Source organism: Talpa occidentalis, unplaced genomic scaffold (genome assembly GCF_014898055.3).
Source record: "Talpa occidentalis isolate TD23 unplaced genomic scaffold, MPIMG_talOcc4v2.1 talOcc4.8, whole genome shotgun sequence".
NCBI lineage: Eukaryota > Metazoa > Chordata > Mammalia > Eulipotyphla > Talpidae > Talpa > Talpa occidentalis.
This window is the reverse complement of record NW_023605194.1, coordinates 11,348,948-11,368,812: the sequence shown is the minus strand read 5'-3', so window position 1 is coordinate 11,368,812 and position 19,865 is coordinate 11,348,948. Positions and strand designations below refer to the sequence as shown.

General features: G+C 45.8%; 2 protein-coding genes across 4 annotated transcripts in view; one reads left to right on the top strand and one right to left on the bottom strand.

The window, feature by feature from the left end:
• The window catches only part of NRAP (nebulin related anchoring protein), a 63,779-nt gene extending 61,006 nt beyond the window's left edge, over positions 1 to 2,773 (bottom strand). For both annotated transcript variants that reach the window (XM_037497033.2, XM_037497035.2), the window contains exons 1-3: positions 2,702 to 2,773; positions 2,249 to 2,343; positions 1,629 to 1,716 (exon numbers count right to left, since the gene is read on the bottom strand). In XM_037497033.2, coding sequence (XP_037352930.1) covers positions 1,629 to 1,716; positions 2,249 to 2,343; positions 2,702 to 2,773 — 255 coding nt within the window. The remainder of the gene's footprint in view (positions 1 to 1,628; positions 1,717 to 2,248; positions 2,344 to 2,701) is intronic.
• A 4,103-nt stretch (positions 2,774 to 6,876) lies between these two features.
• CASP7 (caspase 7) overlaps positions 6,877 to 19,865 on the top strand; it is a 29,006-nt gene continuing 16,017 nt past the window's right edge. The window contains exons 1-3 of one of the 2 annotated variants that reach the window (XM_037496491.2): positions 6,877 to 7,307; positions 9,185 to 9,230; positions 11,377 to 11,498. In XM_037496491.2, coding sequence (XP_037352388.1) covers positions 11,377 to 11,498 — 122 coding nt within the window. In that variant the 5' untranslated portion in view covers positions 6,877 to 7,307; positions 9,185 to 9,230. Of the gene's footprint in view, positions 7,308 to 8,023; positions 9,231 to 11,376; positions 11,499 to 19,865 lie in introns of those variants that run through there. The other variant, XM_037496492.2, reaches the window with a different exon arrangement.

The following is a 19,865-nucleotide window of genomic DNA, read 5'->3' as shown; positions in this document are numbered from 1 at the left end:
TCCAAACTTAGATATTATCACGTATGAGGTCTAAGATGTTTGCAATGTTTGCAAGTTGAATTTTAAATCATCAATTTTGCAAGTGAGAAAGGGTCAGAAAAGAGGATGAACTTACTAAAATCACTCAGAAGGCTAGCAAAGCCAGGTTAAGAACCCAGCTACTCTAGTTCCCTGTCAAGGGCCCTTTCTGTCATTGATGTTCCAGGCTTGCTACTCCATGTGGCTCCAAAATGTATACATCTGAATACATAACTTAAGAAATCTTGATGTGCTTTTCTCCTTGGATTTTGAGAAATTACCATGAAAATTACATAGACTAAAGGCAGGATTCCTTGTCAGCAGCTCTACAAGTATTTTGGTCAGTTAATTCTTTGCTATGAGACTGTCTTGTAATTTTCAGCATGTTGAGCAGCAGCATTGCTTTCTTAGATGAAACAACTTAGAGAAAGAGCAGAAGTCTAAAGAAGAGCTGAATTTGGTATTTATTGTAATTTCATGCAACTGCTTTAGACATCAAGAGATGAAAAGGAAATCCTCAAACAATTCACCTGCTCAATAATCTAGGATTTCTTGTGAATTCTTGAGGCTGGTGAATCCTTAGGGATTAATGATATGATGAGCAACTCTTTGAGTCTTTCTTCTCACCAGTAACATTGGGTGATAACAGTGTTGACTGTTAGATTGTGACGTGTGTTAAATGAATGAAATGATTCTGCAGAAATGCTATGATTCTTTGTTCAATAATAAACTCATGATGAGTGCAAAACCCTAGTGAAATAAGCCTCTGGGCAGATGTGTAGAGATTCATATGATAAGGGTGTGTTCTATCTAATACACATTTTCTCAAGGAGGGAGATGATGAAAACATGGGCAGGCCAGAATTGTTATGAGGGAGAGAGGGGGTAACATTAAGAAGGCAGATTACTAAATTTCCCCCCTGCGTAATTTGCTAAATTTAGAAATTTAGAGGAGTTAGCCTCTAAATCCATCCCCCAGAGCAACTTATTATGGGGCGTCAGGGAAGTGAAATGATTCATCATTTTAATAAATGCAAATGTTCAATCAATAGTTATTGACAAATTCTACTGTTGGTCTTTCAAAAGAGGTTGGTTCACAATATGTCCTCCTTGTCTATCCAAACATCACTTCCAAGTCAAAGTATCTTTGCTCTACCCCAACCCCAAGGGGAAAAAGGGGTTGCAAATAATCTTCAACACCACTGAATTCAGAGATCTAAGTGTGAGGAGCTAGAGGTTTTTCATTTTGTGTACCACAAAATCGCAGGGAAAGAAAGAAAAGGCCCTTGTAATATTTTCCAACTATATGAACTTTATGTTTTAAGTACCTAGCACGCAGAGACTACTATATCCATGTGTCCAGTGCAGATAAACCCAGGGGATCCCCATCGATACAAGAACCTGACACAAGCTAGATTCTGGTGCATATTAGACTCTATGTTATGGTAGGAGAAATGACAATATTTTAACTTAAGTGTATACTGCACATGTATGCGGAGAAAATTTGGGGTGGATAATACCCAGACAGAAATGCTGAAAAAACCTAATAGGTGCCTGAGTGAAGAAAGTTTCTTTAAAGGCTATTTTGAAATTGAAAATTTAGTAACTCACCCCATGGATGGCCTCTGTAGATTTTCTCGCATTTAGGTTTAATGGTGTGTGATAGACACTTGTAAAAGTGTTGTTCTTGGGGTTATGGCTACAAAAATCAGATAGAAACCACAATTAGAAATGTACTTTATCCAAGATGACTCAGCAACTGTTCTTAAAATACCGTTGTTGAAAAAAAATCAGTAAGTATAAAACTTAATTACTATTAATGTTATGACTTTCCAGGCAATGAGTCTTAGGGTGAAAAATCAAATATAGTCAACGTATATTAAAGACCAAATTTAATTGGCAATGATCACTTTATAATTTTCTGGGGGAAAAAAGGATTTTGAAATCATTTAACAGAAAAATAATCCAAAACTCTTTAAGCCTAGCCAAAGTGAATACATTGCTCTGCATAATATTTAATAGTTTGACTTGAGGTTATTGTGAATAGATTTGAGTTTTTATTGATAAGAAATTTGAAATTTTCAACTTTCTGTCCATGGCATAAAATTCTGCCTTAGGATCTCTTCAATGCTTGCAGGAAGCGCAATCTTTGGGGAAGACACTGGAGTGTGTCATTTGAACCTCTGTTTGGCAACTTGTTAAGAACTAAAACCCAAGGGCCCATCACTTACGCGTGACAATACGGCCTTTTCTGGTGACTCACAAAGTTATTAACTGAAAGCATCATCTTGCAAACTTCACAGTGAAAACATGCTTTGTGCCAGATCTAGAAATCACATAGGAGACATTTAGCAAAATCATGTTTTTCCTAGACTCAGAATTATTATATTTATACAATATTTTATATTTCAGGGTTAAAAATGGAGCATTGGGGATAAAAGGATGATTTAGACACACACACACAGAGCTATGATATGTTAAATAAATAAATAACTTATTTTTTGAGATTGCATAAGAGAAAGATAGAAATGGGTAGAACAGAAGCAAGATGAGAAATATAACTTCTGTTATTTATGGGGTTTTTTGGTGGTGGCTCAAGAAAAAAATATTCCACATGTAAATACATTAGAAAATAATTTTCCCTTTTTGTTATTATTCCCAAAGGTCAAAAAGTGTTTACTGACCTGATCTAGACAGTTGATCTTCTCAGCAGGATACACTCCATACCCACACCTAGAGCAAGCCTGCACATTCATCTTGACGTCCGAAGAGAGAAGATAACGACAAGCAGCAGGCAAGAAAATCCAGATGCCCTGGCCAGGTGATCCAAGTCTCCCAATCCCGGTAACTGCTAAGTTCCTATAGGCACTGCAATCCGTTCAGATCCGACTTCCACTTTCTTCCTCTGACCTTCTAGTTCGAAGTCAGCAGCTGGATGGTTTTTAAAGCTGCCACTTACTCAAGGGGCTATTTTGGCGACTCACTCAGCACGCATGCGTCTGGGAAATAAGGTGGAGGTATTTCTAGCTGACTTGTTTCTCTAAATAGAAAAGTGAACTCACAACAGCGTCATGTTTATGTGCATGACCAAATCCCGGTGTATGATCAGGCCATGTGCAACACCAGCTGCGGTCATACCCCAAGAAAAGAACCCAAAGGAATACGCCACACCCTTGCACAACCATCAAATTAGAAAAGTTTCTCTTTGAGTCCTATGACTACAGCACAAAGGCCAGATCCCTGAAATACAAGAAATGAAACAGGACTGATTCACTCAACAGGAATAGTAAATACTATTATCGATCTATTGACTTTAGTGAAACTGAAAACATATCAAGATACTAATTGGTGTTTAGCTTTTGCTAGAATGTAAATATATGACCACATGAGAATTCCTGGTATTTGGGCCACTACATGCAATCCTGGACTATTCCAAGAAGGCCTATCTGTTTACCCTTGTCTCCTAAGTCTGAAAGTTGGCAGCTTAAAGTTGAATCCTTTCCTCCTGGCTTTGTGAAGACCTTAACTATCTACCTAATGTCACCTTAAAGCAGATCTTCTAGAAACCTCTTATAAAAGATGGCATCTCAGGCCTTGCTTGTGGCCTGGGGGTTAAGTCTCAGTGCTACCACGGCTACAGCCTGAATCTGATTCCCAGCCAGGGAGCTGAACCACATGTTAGAGCAGACCTCATCTGTCCCGCCTGATGCTCCCCTGAGTAGCATATTTCTGTAAATTTGCCTGTTCTGCTCCCCACTCTGTCTCTGGTGAATCCTCTTTCCCCTTCTCCCTCCACCTTTAGCCCTCACACCAATTCTTCTGTGCAAAAAATTAAAAAAAAAAAAATGAAAAAGATGGTGTCTCGCCTGTCCCAAACCCGGCTCCTACCTTCTGTGAGCCTTACCCTGCTGTGTGCTCTGCAAAGCCATTACCACCACCAACATCTTAAATATTAGTGTATCCCAGTGAGAATGGCACATATTAAAAAAACTAGCAACAACAAATGTTGGCGAGGATGTGGAGAAAAAGGAACTCTTCTGCACTGCTGGTGGGAGTGCAAACTGGTCCAACCACTATGGAGAGCTGTGTGGAGATTTCTGGACCTACTAAACATAGAGCTTCCATATGATCCAGCAATTCCACTCCTAGGTATTTACCCAAAGGACACAGAAACATCAATTCCAAAGAGCACCTGCACTCCTATGTTTATAGCAGCACTATTTACAATAGCTAAGCTTTGGAAACAGCCCAAATGCCCAAAAATAGATGACTGGATCAAGAAGATGTGGTACATATATACCATGGAATATTACTCAGTATTCAAAAAAGATAAACACATGCAGTTTGCAGCAACATGGATGGCGCTGGAAGGGATCATGCTCAGCAAAATAAGCCAGAAAGAAAAAGAAAAATACCGGACGGTCTCACTCATAGCAGGAATCTAGAAAACTGAAATAAGGGACCAGGAAAATGATAACTATAAGAAAGTGAAAATCAAAATCAACAAAAAACTATGAACCAGAGACACTCTATGGGGGGTGGGAAGCGGGGAGGGGAGGGCTTGGGGTCAAAATAAGGGGGTTGCAATTGTATGGGGAATATAAAAATAAAATTTATTAAAAAAATAAAGCTAAACTGAGTGAGTAAAAAATTAAATATTAGTGTATCTACTTTTTAAAACCGTCTGTCTCTTACATCAAAATAGAAAATCCATCCAAACAGGACCCTTGTTCCTTGTCATTTCTATCTCCCCCATGCCTAGATTAAGGACTGGCATGGAAAAGGTACCATAAGTTTTTATGGATCCAATGAAATGTATTGATACTCTCACCAAAACACCTTTAGAGGTCAGAGGTGAAGTCACAGGTCAAGGTAGGGACCTTCTGAAAGGGAGGGCACACGTTTATCTGAAGCAGCAACCACTCCTTGTCCCAGCAAACTTGACAGGAGAGGTGTTTCCAGAGAAACAGGTGTCTGGAGGCTGGAAATCCAAGATGAGGGTGCCAGCACTGTCACGTTCTGGCAAAGCTTTGTTGTGTTTGCAAACTGCAAGCTCTCAGTCTTCTCAGGGTAGAAGGGTCAGGAAGCTTGTTTGGTCTCTCTAATCATGCATGTATTCATGTTCTAATCCCATTCTGGATGGCTCCCCCATCCAAGCACCTCCCAGAGACCCACCTGCCAACTCCATCAAGTGAGAGTTAGGTTTTAGCATCTGAATCTGGGAGAGGGACACACATTCCACCGATAGCAAAGCCATGTTGGAAATAGAGTAACTAAGCTGTTAAAATATTCAAAAATTTAGGATGTTCACATAAATCAATAAACTGTAATTGTTCCCTTACACTTGCCTGGAGTCATTTTTTAAAGAGCTATAACTGGTATCTAACACTATTATTTTGCGGTGTGCAAGATAATAATTTGATATAAATATATAGTACAAAATGGTCACAAGTCCAGATCACATCCATCATCCCCCAGTTACATATATCTGGGACTCGCCATTCTTAAACCTGGAGTCCCCAACCTGGGGAGACTTTGGAGAGGATATTTGGAGGGGTGATTGCCTTATGTCCTGCCATGCAGGCCTCCCTTCTTTCACACACGGTGTTGCTAGATCATGAAAAGCAGCTACCTCTGGAATGAGTGAAAGTAGTTTGTTCTCAGATATTTAAACCACAGTGTAACTGAGTTAACTCGCTGTTGCCCTGAGAAGCCCTGGAGAGAAAAGCATCGGAGGCCGAGGCTGGCCGCACATCCCGAGGCTGACACGCGGGGGCGCTCAGGAAACGTTTCCAGAAGGCTCCGCGCCAGGCCCCGAGGAGCGGGCTGTGTGAGCAAGTGGAAGCCCCAGGGGAAGCTGAGGCAGCGTCTCACGGCCCACGGGTGAAGAACAGCGCATCCTCGAGGGGAACCACTTCTGGGGGGCGGGAACCGCAGCAGACCCCAGGGGGCCCAGGGGCTGCTCCCCGGCAGCTGGAAGCTCCTGCAGAGGCGCCCCCCGGGGCTGAGCCCGCAGGGCCTGGAGTGAGGGGTCTGGCGGGGGAGTCTTGGGGCCGTGGGAACCGGGTCCCCACACGCGTGCGAAGGCCGCACCCCAGGCAGGAGGAGGAGGGGAGAGGGGCTCTGAGAGCCCCCTTTGTCGAGGCCCGGGGAGTCTGCGGGGCGCCCTTCAGTCTTGGGGCTCGGGGGTTGCAGGGCGCCCTCCGGTCACGGAGCGCGGCCAGTGCTGCAGAGCGCGCTCCTGGGAACTGGGGCGCAGCGCCCGGAGCCCTCCCAGCTCTGCCGGCCGTGCGCCTCGCGCTCCGTGCGCGCGTGCGAACTCGCCCCGGGAGCGCCGCTTTGCGGAGGGCGCCCCGCCCCCAGCCCCGACGGCGGCGGCGCGGGGGCGCTTTCCTCGGCGCCAACTCCGCGGAGCGCGACACCCCGAGCCGGGGCGGCGCGCGGGGCCCCGCCTGCTCGGCGCCCCGCCTGCTCGGCGTCCGGCGGGAGGCGGCTCCTCCCCCGCGGCGGAGCAGCTTTTGCTTTCGCTTTGCGCTTCGCCCAGACCCTCCCGGCACCGCGCTCCCGCGCCCCCGCCCGCCCGCCGCCCGCCGCCCGCCGCCCGGGAAGGTAACTCGCGCCCGGCCCCGGCCCCCGCCCCCCGCCGCGCGCTCCCGCCCGGCCCCCGCCCCCCGCCGCGCGCTGCCCCGCGGGCCCCGGGCTGCGTCTGGCCGGGCGACCCCGATGGCCCGCGAAGATGCTGGGGACAGGGTGGCCCGGCCTCCCGCCCGCGCTCGCTGTGCGCCTCTCTCTCCAGGCCGGCGGCCTGGGACGCGCCCTGCTCTAGGGGATTTGGAGAGAAGGCGGGTGGGTGTAGACGCGGGCACAGGCGCTCCAGTCCCAGGCTAACAGTCAGATGGGCTGGGGTGCAGTTCCCGCCGCCCCTGCTTGTCTGCCCTGGGCCCTGGCCCTGTCTGTGCCTTGTCTCTTCAATGGGGAGGACGTGATCCCTGCGTCGTGCCAGGAGGGCGCAGAGCAGGTTTCTAGGATCAGGCAGACCAGACGGGTAAAGGAGGGTCCTGGAGCCCTCGGTGGCTTCCTCAGGCTTTTATTGAGCTTTACATGTAGCGCAGCAACAGGTGCACGCGGGCAGGGGTGCCGGGGCGCCAGGGGGCCGGTAGGCCCTCAAGACCCCCGCAAGTCTTCACTCTGGGCTTCTCTGGTGTTCTTTCTGCCCTTCTCTCTCCTGCCTCTCTCCTGCTGCTGCTTCGCTTGGTGACCATCTCAAAACTCCTCCCATGGCCCGCAGAGGTAAGTCAGTCGGCATACAACGGTGTAACAACTGCAGGTGCCCCATCAGGCAGGGTAATCCTGATGGTGGGAGGGCAGAAAAGCCTGAAAACCATTTACCCTGCACTGGAGGACGCTGCGGGGGTGAGGGAGGTGACTTTGGTGCAGAGCATGCCCAGGCCCAGGCTTGGCGCTCCCGGCCCTCCCTGTTGGGGTACCCCACGGGGACTCTTGACGTGGGGTCAAGAGTGGAAGTGGAAGTGGAAAAGGGCGGGCAGCCTTACAAAGCCCTTCTTGTCTTCAGCTTTACCATTTATGGGGCAGTAATGTCACTTGTTGAATCGATTCATCCAGGAAGTGAGCCCCAAGACTTTCCCTGCACCTCCTGCAGGGCTGTCTACAAGCGCCCTAACCTTTGCCTCCCTGCAGGCTATTTCCTCCTCCAGGACTGAGCCTGTCCTCCGTATCAGGTAGCAGGGCCGATACTGGCACTGCAGTCCTCCGCCTAGTTCAGAGTCCACCCCTGCCCCTTGTTAGCGGTGTGGTAGGGTCTCTTATCTCTTTGAAGAAACGGAAGTTCCTCTTCCCCGAAATGCAGAGCACAGGCCCGGGGTTCAGGCAATGGCCAGGAGCATCGGGGGACCTGGACTTAAGTGCCCAGCAGAACCCCCTCCTCCTTCAAGTGCTGCAGTGGACAAGCCCACCTCCCCTGCTTCTCTGCCAGCTCCTTAGGGAGAATGTCTTTACGGGGCAGAAGAGAGCATTCAGGGGGCCTGTCACTTACGGTTGGCCACATCCCTGAAACCAGCCAGCCAGCATTGGGGGTGGTTGGTTGAATCCCTGAATATGGAACCAATGAGTAGAAAAAAGTCCCTTAACAGTGAACCCCTCAATTCAAACCAGCGGTGTTCAAGAGTCAACTGTCCTTAAAATCCTAATGGAGGAAGAGTAATAATAATAATAACCGCTAACTGGGAGTGCCCTGCACTGTCAGCGCTTTATGTGTATCATGTATTAATTCATTTAAAGAGAAGATTGGTGTGTTTAACAATTGAAAGTGGTACCCCTTGAATGATTGCTTTTGGCAGCCCGAGTCTTACAAAAGGGGTGAGACAAGACAATAGGGCCAGGTGTGCTCCGGGCAGGCCCAGCTAAGGTGGGCAGTGGGATGAGTGGCCTTAGGGGTCAAAGCCAAGTCTGCGGCTGATGAGGTGATTAGCCCTGGAACGTGTAGCCTTACAGATGTAAGAGGCAAGCCCCCCACGCTGACTTGTGCCACACACCCACTCTGGCAGGCTGTTAGAGGGGATGCTTGCTGCTCCCTGATGATGTTCAGCAGCTACCCAGGAAGATGCTGTGGGCTTCGAACAGAAGATCCTTTTGCCCTCGTGTTTGAAAGGGAAGCTCCAGAAAGCCTGCCGCCACTGAGCTATAGAAATCAGCCTGCGTAGTTAAGTCCAGGGTGACAAGGAAGGAGGAAGAGTTCAAGCTGACTCCCTCCTTTCATGGCACTGGTCAGAGGTTCACTGAGCCCTGCCTCAGCTCAGCCTTCCACCTTTCTCAGCTCAGCAGCTTCCCTTTCTCCTATCACACCGAGTCTCCCCCTAATTCCTCGACAGCTCAGTCAAGTCCCCTGGTGTGGCCACTTGGTTTGTAGCCTGACATCAGTGACATCCTCTTTTCTGTCCCCCAAGGACACATGACCAGGTCCGCTTGTTCCCAGGGGTAGCCCCAACTCCTTCCATAGGGCTTCCAGCGTTAGACTTCCTGTACGTGTTCATTGAATGAGCAAAGAGAAGTCTCCAGAATTATTCTCCATGGTCCCAATAATATTAAAGCAAATGATTGATTTTCTTAAGAGCCATTTCCCTAAACTCTTCCATTTCTTGTTTTTTTAGCAGTCACCTTGTTTTATCATCATACATCCTAGATTCAGCCTTTAAGGTGAGTATTAGCAAAGGCTTAAGCCTTAAATTCTTCAGGTCAAAGGTAGTATCCTTTTCTGGTAAATTTATGTACTCTAACTTGTTAATTTTGAAAATATTTCTGTGCTTTGCTAATAACAATCCATGTCGAAAGTAACCAAGTCTATGTAAGGAGATGAAATAAAAGCTGGCAGGAGTCTTTTGCTTGCCAGGACTTATGCTGATCTCCTCTGAGATAGGGTTATCTCTGTTTTTGAGAAATATTTTGGGTTCTAATCTAAAAACTGCCCCCCAATACCAATATGCTGGTGGTGATGGTGGAGATTCATGATCTGTTGAAAAACAAGATGGCGCCTGACTTCTCATGGCCTTGTGCACATCTAGCTTCTGGATGTTCCTCCCTCTCAGTTCTGTCCTCAGTACCCAGATCACACCGAAGGCAAGCTGGAAGGTCACAAGGGAACAGTGCTTTGTTCCCTTGGACACCTCCCCACACTGCATTCTTTCTTCCCACCTGGTGCTCTGGGGTACAGTATCTTCAGTCAGTCACATAGATGATCTGTGAGCATATTAGGGTGCACACCCGCCTCTGCTCTCTGCATTTGCTCAGAGATGAGACCAGCAGAAATCAGAGTCTGAGAGATTTCCCTTTGGCTGAAGATGGTCTTTCCACGGGGAACTTGGGGCCTGCATTTAGGAGAAATGACGCTAGGACAGTTCTGCTTTTGAATAAGGGGGGGTCCTTTAGCTAATTCACTTCCCTAGGGTTGTTTGTTCCTCCCAGCTGTCTATTCAATTAATATTTACTTAGCAAGATAAACTCACACCTTTGTGTTTGCATACGCAATAAATAGAATGCAGACAAAAGAGACAAATATAGGAATGTAAAGGGAATGGGGGAGGGCTGGTTACACCTCTGAGGAGGTGCCATTTAAAATTCTTGGCATTTCTAAAGATTAAGAATCTTTAGATTATCTGCCTGTGCAAAGATGGCATGTCCAGCAAACATGGGCGGTAACTTTCAGGAAGAGAGAGCCATTAGCCCAGACAGAGGCTGAAATGGGCATAGTGTGCCCAGTGATACTAGGGAGCCAGGAAACTGAATCGGGTGATATAATACAGGCAAGTAATGGGGTGCTTGTGCTGGCTTCAGATGTGAGTCCTGCTGTTGCTAGCTGTTTGACTTGGGACAAGTTACTTAACTTTTCTAGCCTTAGCTTCCTTATCTGTCAGAAGCCAGGGACATAGAACTGACCTAACAGCATTATTGAGAGTATTAAGTAAGATGGTGCTTATAAGACAATTAGCACAGTAAATAATAAATGTGCGTTTCTGTTATTTTATTTTTACTTTTTAGATCAGTAGTAGGTTGAGCAGGAGATTATGTGGACTGGTAGCCACCGTAGGTCAGGTTGTGGCACATCTTTTTTGTATAGGGCCAGATAGCAAATATTTTAAGCTTTGTGGGCCCTGTGGTCTTTGTCACAATTACTGAACTCCACTGGGACAGGAAAGCGGTCATGGACAATTGTAAATGAACAGATTTGCAGTGTTCCAATAAAACTTTATTTATAAAAACTTGGTGGGCCATAATTTGCCAGCTCCCATAGGAGACAATGCAGGGGCTTCAAACCCAAGGAGATGGGATTAGTGCTGAACTTTTAGACAATAGAGATCTCGTGAAGATTCTCGAAGATTCAGGAATACAGACCTCCATCTGCCAGCTAGGAAAATAGTTTGGGGTAGAGCCATATCAAATCATCTGAAACAGAAAGACAGCTTTAGGCCCTGGGTTGCTGCTGGTTTTGTACTTGTTTTGAGTGGTGTCAGGCCAAGGATAATCAGGAACTTAGGGGAAGGTTCTTGTTGCAGACGTAGATAGACCTTCACACTCTCTCGTTCCCAGTAAATATCTACAAGACTGTGAATGCTGGATGAGAAGCTCCCTGAGGGCAAGGAATTGGCTTACTTTGCTGCTGGATGCCCAGTCTACAGACTGACGCCTGAAATAGTGTGGACATGCAAGCATTTGGTGAATTGGTGGTGCAGCAGCCCTGGAGCCAAAATATGCAAGACTGCTCATCCTTAGGCTTAATTAAATAAAAATAACCTGAGGCCACTGATGCCCTCGGTGCCAGTTTTCAGGTTTGTTTCCCTCTCTCCAGATGTCAGACGATGACAACCCAACTGTGGTGGAAGAGGAGTTTGAGGAGCCTGAGGATTTAGCAGCTAATGATGACGTTGATGCTAAGCCCGACCGGTCCTCATTCATCTCGTCAGTGTTCAAGTAAGTTTCCTGCCATCCAGTGGGACATAGGGTCACGCAGGCTGCCATGCCTCTGCAGTTTCCACCCACCCTCCCGAGAGCAGCATTCAGGGAAGGAGGTTTGTGCTGCAGAGGTCGGTTTGCAGAGTCCTTCTCTGGTCTGTAACAACTTTAGGGGCCTGGGGCGAGTCTTGGTGAGGGGGATTCCCCAGCTATGAGGATGTCCTACTAGGCACTTGTGCATCTGCTTGTCAGCTGCCCAGAACTGAGGCGCAGTCCGTGTTAGAGGCAGTAAGCAGGCCCCCTAGTGGTGAGCAGAGCGTGGGCTGCAGGGCCAAATCCGGGCACCGTGGGATAGAAGGTGTTTGGTGAGTCCTTCCCACAGGTGCGCTCAGAGGCACTCCATAGAAGTGGGGAGCAGCCTGTGTACTGAGCCCCACTTGTTCCTTTCTTGAGTTCACTTGTGAAAGTTTTCCATTTAATAATAATCAATTCACTTAACAAATTCTTGTAAGACCAGCACAGTGTTGCACTTAGTCCTCTTAATCCCAGGACATGGTTCAGTTATTTATCAGTTAGTAGATAGGAAAACTGAGGCACTCAGGGGTTTAATAACTTACCTTTCTGATGACAGTAAATGAGTAGTAGAGTTGAAGTTACAGCCCAGACAGTTCCAGACTGTTCTCTAATGGCCCTGCTGTGTCCTTTTCACTTAGAAGCAGGGCTACAGGGACATGCAGGAGTCTCCTACCTTCCATTACCCTTGATCACGGAAGGGTGGTGAGCAGTGGTTTCTCTCAAGAGGCAGGAGCTGTCCTGTGGATCAGAAGTATTTCCCACCAGAGAAAGACATTGAGGGGGATAAGGCTGAGGTTAGCCGGGCTCCCATAAGCCGGTGATAAGGGGAGCCTGACTCCCTGCTACCCCAAAGAGCACCTTGGTTCATGTCATCTCAGGCAGGACTTGGAAAAGTAGGACACCCCAGCATCCTGGACCCCAGTTGCAATGGCTTTGGTTGCTATGTTGGCTCAAGAATTCCGGACAAAATGACCAGAAGTTGCAGCTCCAGCTCCCTAAGGCTTTCTAGCTCTGGAGGTCACTAACCTATTGCCCAGGGCAAGGCTCTTAGAGCAGAGGCCGTCACGTGTTTTGCTCACATACCCCCAAAAAAATGTCATGTGTGCCTTGTACATTTTCAGGCAACATAAAGTTCTTGTCAAAATGATTACAAAGGATCTAATAATATTTTGATTTTCCCAACTCTGAGTATTTGAGTTAACCAGATTGTCTCTAAGTGAAAAAGAAACAGGAATCATTTGACAGTCATTTCATAAGTCTTAGTAAAACCTGAGGGTGTGCTTACCAGAAATTCTGAAAATGAATGGCAGGTCATCAATATTGATACATGAAAATCATCCCCGTAATTGAACACAGTGGAATGCAAATCCATGGTAATTTTATAACCACCTTTAGCTGGAATTTAAGTGGTTTCATTTTTCCTCTAAACTTTTTTCATTCTCTTTCCGCCCCCACTACATTTTATTCTAATGCAATAGATTTATCTTCCCATATATTTTGTATTGATTGCTTCATCATATATCTCTGTCACATATATGTAGGTATGCATGTGTATGTATGTATAAATTTTAATCATGAGTAAAGACATTTCTCCTACACTAAGTTATTTATAATTTTTCCTAGGCTAAGTTACTATTTCACCTATTATAAATTCACACTTGATTGAAACATGTTGATAAATCATTACTATTTTCAAATCATTACTCATCAAAATAATTAAGTAGAAATTGCATTAAAATAACTATAATTGAGAGGGTGGGCTCTCAGAAGCTACTTTATGATTAAAAAGACAAATCATACTTTTTTGTTAGAATGAGAAAGAGTTTGGTAGCACCTCTTGCTCCTAATTTTCATTTTCAGAGAGAGAAGGCTGAGAAACCATGAATAAAATACATGGAACAGCAGGAGTTTTCTTAGAATAATGTCATTGTTTGAGTTCCTTTTCATTTCTGCACCAAAAATGACAACTCAAGTAGGTTCTTCTTCTATTATATCAAAAATAAAGACTTTGAAATTATCTATTTACAAAAGGAAGTATTACTCAGCCCTTTGAGACATTTACTTTCTCAATTTCTGGGAAATGTACCAAAAAGTCTTTGTAAAAATTTCTCAGACAACTGCTACTTAAATCTATTCCTCTTTTACTTAGGGGCAATTTATTTAACACAAAATACTCCAACAGATAAGATCATTAAAATGGCATTAATAAATACTTTTTGATATACTTTTTTGGGTCAATGCTTTTAAACCATATGCTTTTAAAAATACGTTTTGTTAATACCTGGGAGATGCAAATGTAGCTAATTCACTTATGAGAAAAGTCTGCTATGTGATGGAGTTAACAATCCAGTCCTTCCTGTCAAACCAGTCAGTCATGGAAGGCTTGCTCTCTGTCAGTAAAGGCCTGATATCATTTTTTAGTTCACTAAGTATGTAACTAGGCATCCCTGTGACAGCTGTCTTTTTTTCTGAATTTTAATTCTTGGATGAATGAAAGGCATTCTAATTTTAGGGTGGATGAATAGATGGGTGGATGGAGGGATGGATGGAGGATGCATAAATGGATGGTTGGATAGATGGCTGGATGGAGGATGGATGGATGGATGGATGAATGGATGGATGGAGGAAGGATGCATGGATGGATGGGTGGATGGAAGGATGGATGAATGGAATTCTAATTCTTGAATGGATAGATGGAGAGGAAGGAAAAGAAGCAGGAAGGAAAGGAACACAGAGCCCAGCCCTGTATCTTCCTTCTTAAATCAGTGTTTGTTTTGTGCTCATGGGGCTCTCCCACAATAGCAAGTTGCCTTTGGGAATAAACAAGGTGAAAGAGACAGTCATTGCAAAAGCCATACCCCTCCAGTCAAGTCTGCAAGGCACATATTTTTTCAAAATGTCACTTGAAATAGCTCAGGTGGCCCTAGATAGCCTCATTTCTTTTTTGTTTGTTTGTTGTTTTTTAAAAGATTTATTTATTTATACATTCAAGAACTGGGGTGCAGGCCAGAGGTGCAAGGGATGAGAGGATTCACCAGAGACAGAGTGGGGAACAGAACAGGTGGATTGACTGAAATACACTGTTAAGGGGAGCAGTGGGTGAGCCAGGAGAGGTCTGCTGCACTGTGTGGGCAGCTCCCTGCCGGGGATCGAACTCGTGCTGCAGTGGCTCTGGATAGCTTCATAGGTTGTGTCTTAACCCCTTGCACCACCAGGGAGGCCCGATAGCCTCATTTCTAATGCCGTCCTTCTCCCTTACCTCATATGAGCAGACACACTCCAGACTGCCTGGTCAAGGGAACTCGTGATAGTGATACTGGAATCATCCCTCAGGTTGTAACATCGGCTAAGGTTCCGGTGAAGTCTGCCCCGCTGTCATGCAGTGGGAAATTGGAGCCTGGGAAAGGGGATGTGGTCTCTCAGGCAGACTGGTTTTAGGAAAATTTTGTCATTGAGGGTTTGGTCATTTATTCCTTTAAAACAATGTCTTTAACAACCCTGGGACACAGTATCTTGCTTGAAGGCCTCTGCCCCAAAGTCCCGTCATTTTGTCAACATTGTGGTCTGGGATGTGGGGTTTCTTTTTCTGCCTTAATTCTTAGGAAAGGTAAATAAACCTGGATAATCTTTTATATTCTGGCCCATTTTGCCTTTTTAATAGCATGGCTGATGTTGACGTCCAAGTTTTATATTACCAAAATAAACAGAAAGTACCCATGATAAATATGAAATGATTAAATATTTTATATTATATATTTTATATTAAATTTTTTATATTTCATTTATATTAAATATAAAATGATTCCATTTTCTATGCTGCCTATTGTAATAACATGAACTGTAAGCCATGATTGTTGATTATTAAATGATAGTGAGCAATAATAAATGGTAAATCATGTCTTATTCTTCCAGATTGCGAAATGTTAGTTGCTTGTTTTCTCTGCCGTCACTAGGCATCTGACTGCCCACCTGTTAGATGGTTCACTGACCACCTACTTGGGAGACCGTCAAATCACATAAAATTCAATCAGGATTTGTGACTACCCATAAAATTTAGGTTTTTCATTCCTCTTTTAAAAACTTCAGTAAAATGGAAGGTTCCTTTTACTAGAGTATCACCAATTTTCGATTAGAGATGCCGTTTTTGGTCACTAATGTATTATTTCATTCCTATGTTAGGTATTTAATGAGCAGCAGAGATTGTCTTTTGTACTGAGCCCTCCACTTGGCTAGCAGGAGCCTGGATTTGAAACTGCATTCATCTGCCTCTCCCAAGCTCTCAGCCATATCTCTGTTGTTACCTTTATGGGCCAGGTTCTGAGTTAGGCCCTCAGGCTGCAGCGGGAACCAGATTGATGAGTCATAGTGGGCCCGGCCCCAGGAGCTTACCTTCTGGTAGGGAAGGCAGGCAGGCAGTCATGGGGCAGGTGACAGAGGTGTGATGGCAGAGATGGGGGAGTGAACAGGGTCGGACTTTCCAAGAGCTTGTTTGTAGGTCACACTGAAGGGCTTGTCATTGACCCTGAGGACAGGGAAGTCAGTAGTTCATGCAATAGAATGAGTTGCAGTGAGGAGGAAAACTCAGGAAGAAGGCCTTTAGGGGCAGGGAGTGAATTAGGGACCCATTGTGCAACCATCCCAGACCCAACAGGTTCATTGTTGATTGGGGCACACAAAGAGAATCCTGGAGCCCTCCGTAGATTTGACAGATCTTTGCTGCTGAATCAGGCACCTAGACTCACAGGCAGAGCACCAGGCAAGGAGGCAGCAAGGTAGCCCTAGCCCCTGAGAATCTCCCCTTTCATCCCTGCTTCTCAACCCAGGTGTCTGTATTTACATATGTGCACACCTGGTGCTTTCTGGCTTCTGGCTGGGTGTCCCTTACCATAGGTGAGCATGCTCCGTGCTGTCTGCTCCTCTTCCCCTGCAAACCCTCTGCTGGACCCACTGACTCTGGGTGCCTCCAAGGCATCTCCAGACTCCTTGGCTTGTTTGCCTCCCGGCCACGAGGTGGCAGGACAGCATTGTTTTATGTCCATTTCCTAAGACCCTGAGCAATGCAGATTGTTCTTTAATTTACTTTTGTTAAAAAAAAAAACAAGAATATTGAAATATTTCCTGATTATTAAAGAACACCGGTAAAACACAGAAAAATCACAGAGAAAAAATACTCAAGTTATCTATTTGAAATTAGAGCAACATTTGTCATTTTAAAGAAAATGACTTAAAGAAAGTAAGTATGGAAATAGTGGAACAGTTGGTGGGATGAGACCAGGTGTCCTTTGTGAATTTGAGGAGGGATCCTTCTTCATGTAAAGGTAACCGTAGCACCTGGCATAGGAAACCTGCCCTCCAAGTTACTAACATGGCCCCTCCCTGGATATAAACTCAGACTCTTATTGAACATACAGGCACAGCTACAGAAAACAGCTAATTGTTGAGCTGTGGGGTACAGACGTAACTGTGGGAGGTCGGGAGAGGAAAGAATGATGAAGCCAGGCTGGACTCCAGCCAGAACCCGAGTTCTCAGAGAAAAGGCTTCAGGGCATGAAGAAGTGTGGCTGCCAGGGCCCAGGCCTCATGGGAATGCCGGGAAGGTGGGCGGAAGCCCTTGGGTGGGGTGAGGGGGGTCTGGCTAGGTCCACCTGCCGCCAGGAGGGTGCTCTCTCCCAGGGACACTTCAGCTGTGGAATCAGAGCCTCTTTTCTCAACTCTGCTCAAGGAAGTAAACTCAAAGTAGCAAAGACACTCCAAACCCAAGTTTCTCCAGATCCATGATGGAGTCCTGGCCTGCGGACAGCACTGCGTTTCCCACAGAGACACTTGTTTATCCTTTTGGTTCCTGAGTGGAAAGGAGCGGAGGTTCATTTTCAAAATGGACAAACTCCCTGTTTTCGAGGGCACTAGGTCTGGTCGCATGGGCTTTCTCCTGTGTATCATCTGTCCCAGCTCTTGACCTGCCTGCGAGTTTCATAAATGCCGCTTGGTTATGCTTCTTTCTTCTGGATGAAACTCGTAGGGTTTCCCGACCAGCAGAGAATCTAGGTAAGCAGGTCCCTATGAAAAAGTGAGTTCTTTGTGTAATTATAGAAAGGCCCGGGCCTGCCTTTTGTGGTTTTGTGGGGGCGGGAATCAGAAGCAGCAGTGCTTTGGAATTGGAAAAAAGCAAACAAGCAGACCTTGACCACCCCCCCCCACCCCCCAGAGTATCTTCCAAATGAAGGGAAAGCTGTTCTCTCACACCTGTTGATTGAAAGGAGCCAGGTCTGGGTCCCCGGGGTGGCGGGGGGGGGGACAACAAGCATCAGAACACATCCAGGCCACTGACTTTGAGTGGAGGAGCCTGCGCATTCATCCCTATTCCGTGACGCTCGTCACCCGCATTGTCTATGAAGAATCATAAAAATGAGATGCTGCACTTGAAGCAGTGACGAGCCCCCTTAAAACAGTGGCCCTGGGGAGTGGAGAGCCCTAGGTCTGATCCTGACCTCGGGGCTCCCTCCCCTGTGGAGTCCTGCAGCTGGTACCTGACATTTTGGAGTCTTTCCTCCACGGAATAATGGGGATTCCTGTCCACTTGGTCGTGAATGAAATAAAATAATTGTGAATTTATTGAACTGCCTGATGAGAAAGAAATCATACAGATATCATAATAGAGCCCTAATGGCAGAACTGAAGACTCCTTCGAAGGTAATTTGTCCACCCACTGTCTCATACAAATCTTTTTTGAACATCAACAGGGAGTTATTTTTCAGGAGTTGATGAGAAAGGGTAGTGCTAGAGCATTTGTGTTGCCAAAAAAAAGTATTTTTATCCAGTTCCTTTCCACAATGATCAAGGAAAGTAAGACCAGAGAGGTAAAGTACTCTACCCACAGTCACCCAGCAGGACCTGGACCAACTTGGTGTCTTTTTTTTTTTTTAAAGATTTATTTATTTATGCATACAAGAACTGGGGTACACCAACTAGGTGTCTTTTCCATCCAGGACCACTGCAACTGTTCAACAAGCTGTCCGGCCACATTAATCTACCCGCAGAGCGGGCTTTTTCCTTTGACCAAATGGATCAGCAAATTTAATCCTTTTTGCTCCGTTTCTGCTTCTTTTCACCTATCCCAACCAGGCTGGCAGGGAGCTTCCTGATAAAAAAGGGCCAAGTGCACATTTCAGGAGCAGTTAGCCATCCCTAAACTGTGCTCCCAGGGTCTGGAAACCCTGGTGCTGTTGCTTCTTCATGTACAGAAAACCTTCAGTTATTTTAAGCTCCAGCGTTTCTAGTAGGAGGGAAAAAATAAGCTTGAAGGTTAAAAGAATCTGTGAGGAGGAGAGGCCGACAATCAGGTTTCCATAGTAGCATGTTTTAAAATGCTATTACTATAGGAAAATCAAGTCTAGTTGTAGAAAAGTACAGTGGCCAGAGGGCCTGTCTCTTCTCTGGAACTTGTAGTCACAGGTGAAGAATGTGCAGGGGGCGTGTGTGGTCACCTGACCAGGTGAGCAGGGCTCTGGGCCTGGCAAGCGTCTGCGAGTGTGTGAGCAGCTGAGCTGAATGTGAAAAAGATGGATGAGGTGGTCTCCTAAGAATGCGGACCCACGTCTCTTAACTGTTCTGAATCCTGGGGCCCGCAGCGTCATACCAACATCACATGTCTTCCGTTTGGTTTTTAGGTCATTTAAAGAGAATCCAGTCCTTTATTTTGCCTGATTTTTTTTTTTCAGTCATTTATCAAGTTTTATTATTAGAGGTCTTTCCATTCTTTTCTTTAGGGGGGAGAGAAGAAAATGTGTAGGTTGACACATAGCAGGAAAGGGGATCTTCTCCTTAGGCTTTTGTGAGCTGACTTTTTTTCTCAGTCTAAAGGTATTTTTGCAAACCGAGTTTCAGAGAAATGTGCAGGGTCAGTTTCCTGTCCCATCTGCAAACTTGAAGCTGGCAAAGGATGAGGAGGTTGGCCCAGAGTAGCAGGTGCTGTAACTACACCGCACCAGCTTCATGCCTTTCACTGATGTGACCCTGAACCTGGAGACTGAGAACAGCATTGCTGAGCCATGGGCCAGATCAGTGTTTGAATTTTTCATCCAAATTGGAGGAAAATTTCATCCCATTTTCCTCATTGCTTTTGGAGGTGGGAGGGCAAGAGTAGTAATTCCTGTATCACTCACTTTATTCAAGGTCATTGAGAAATGTTTATGTACCTTGTTGAGAAATTAAGGTGTTTGGTACACCTCTCTCGTCTTGTTTCATTTTTATTACTACCTGTGGTACCTTTATAAGGAAAAAATAGCCTCATGAATTTGACCACTTCAGTTC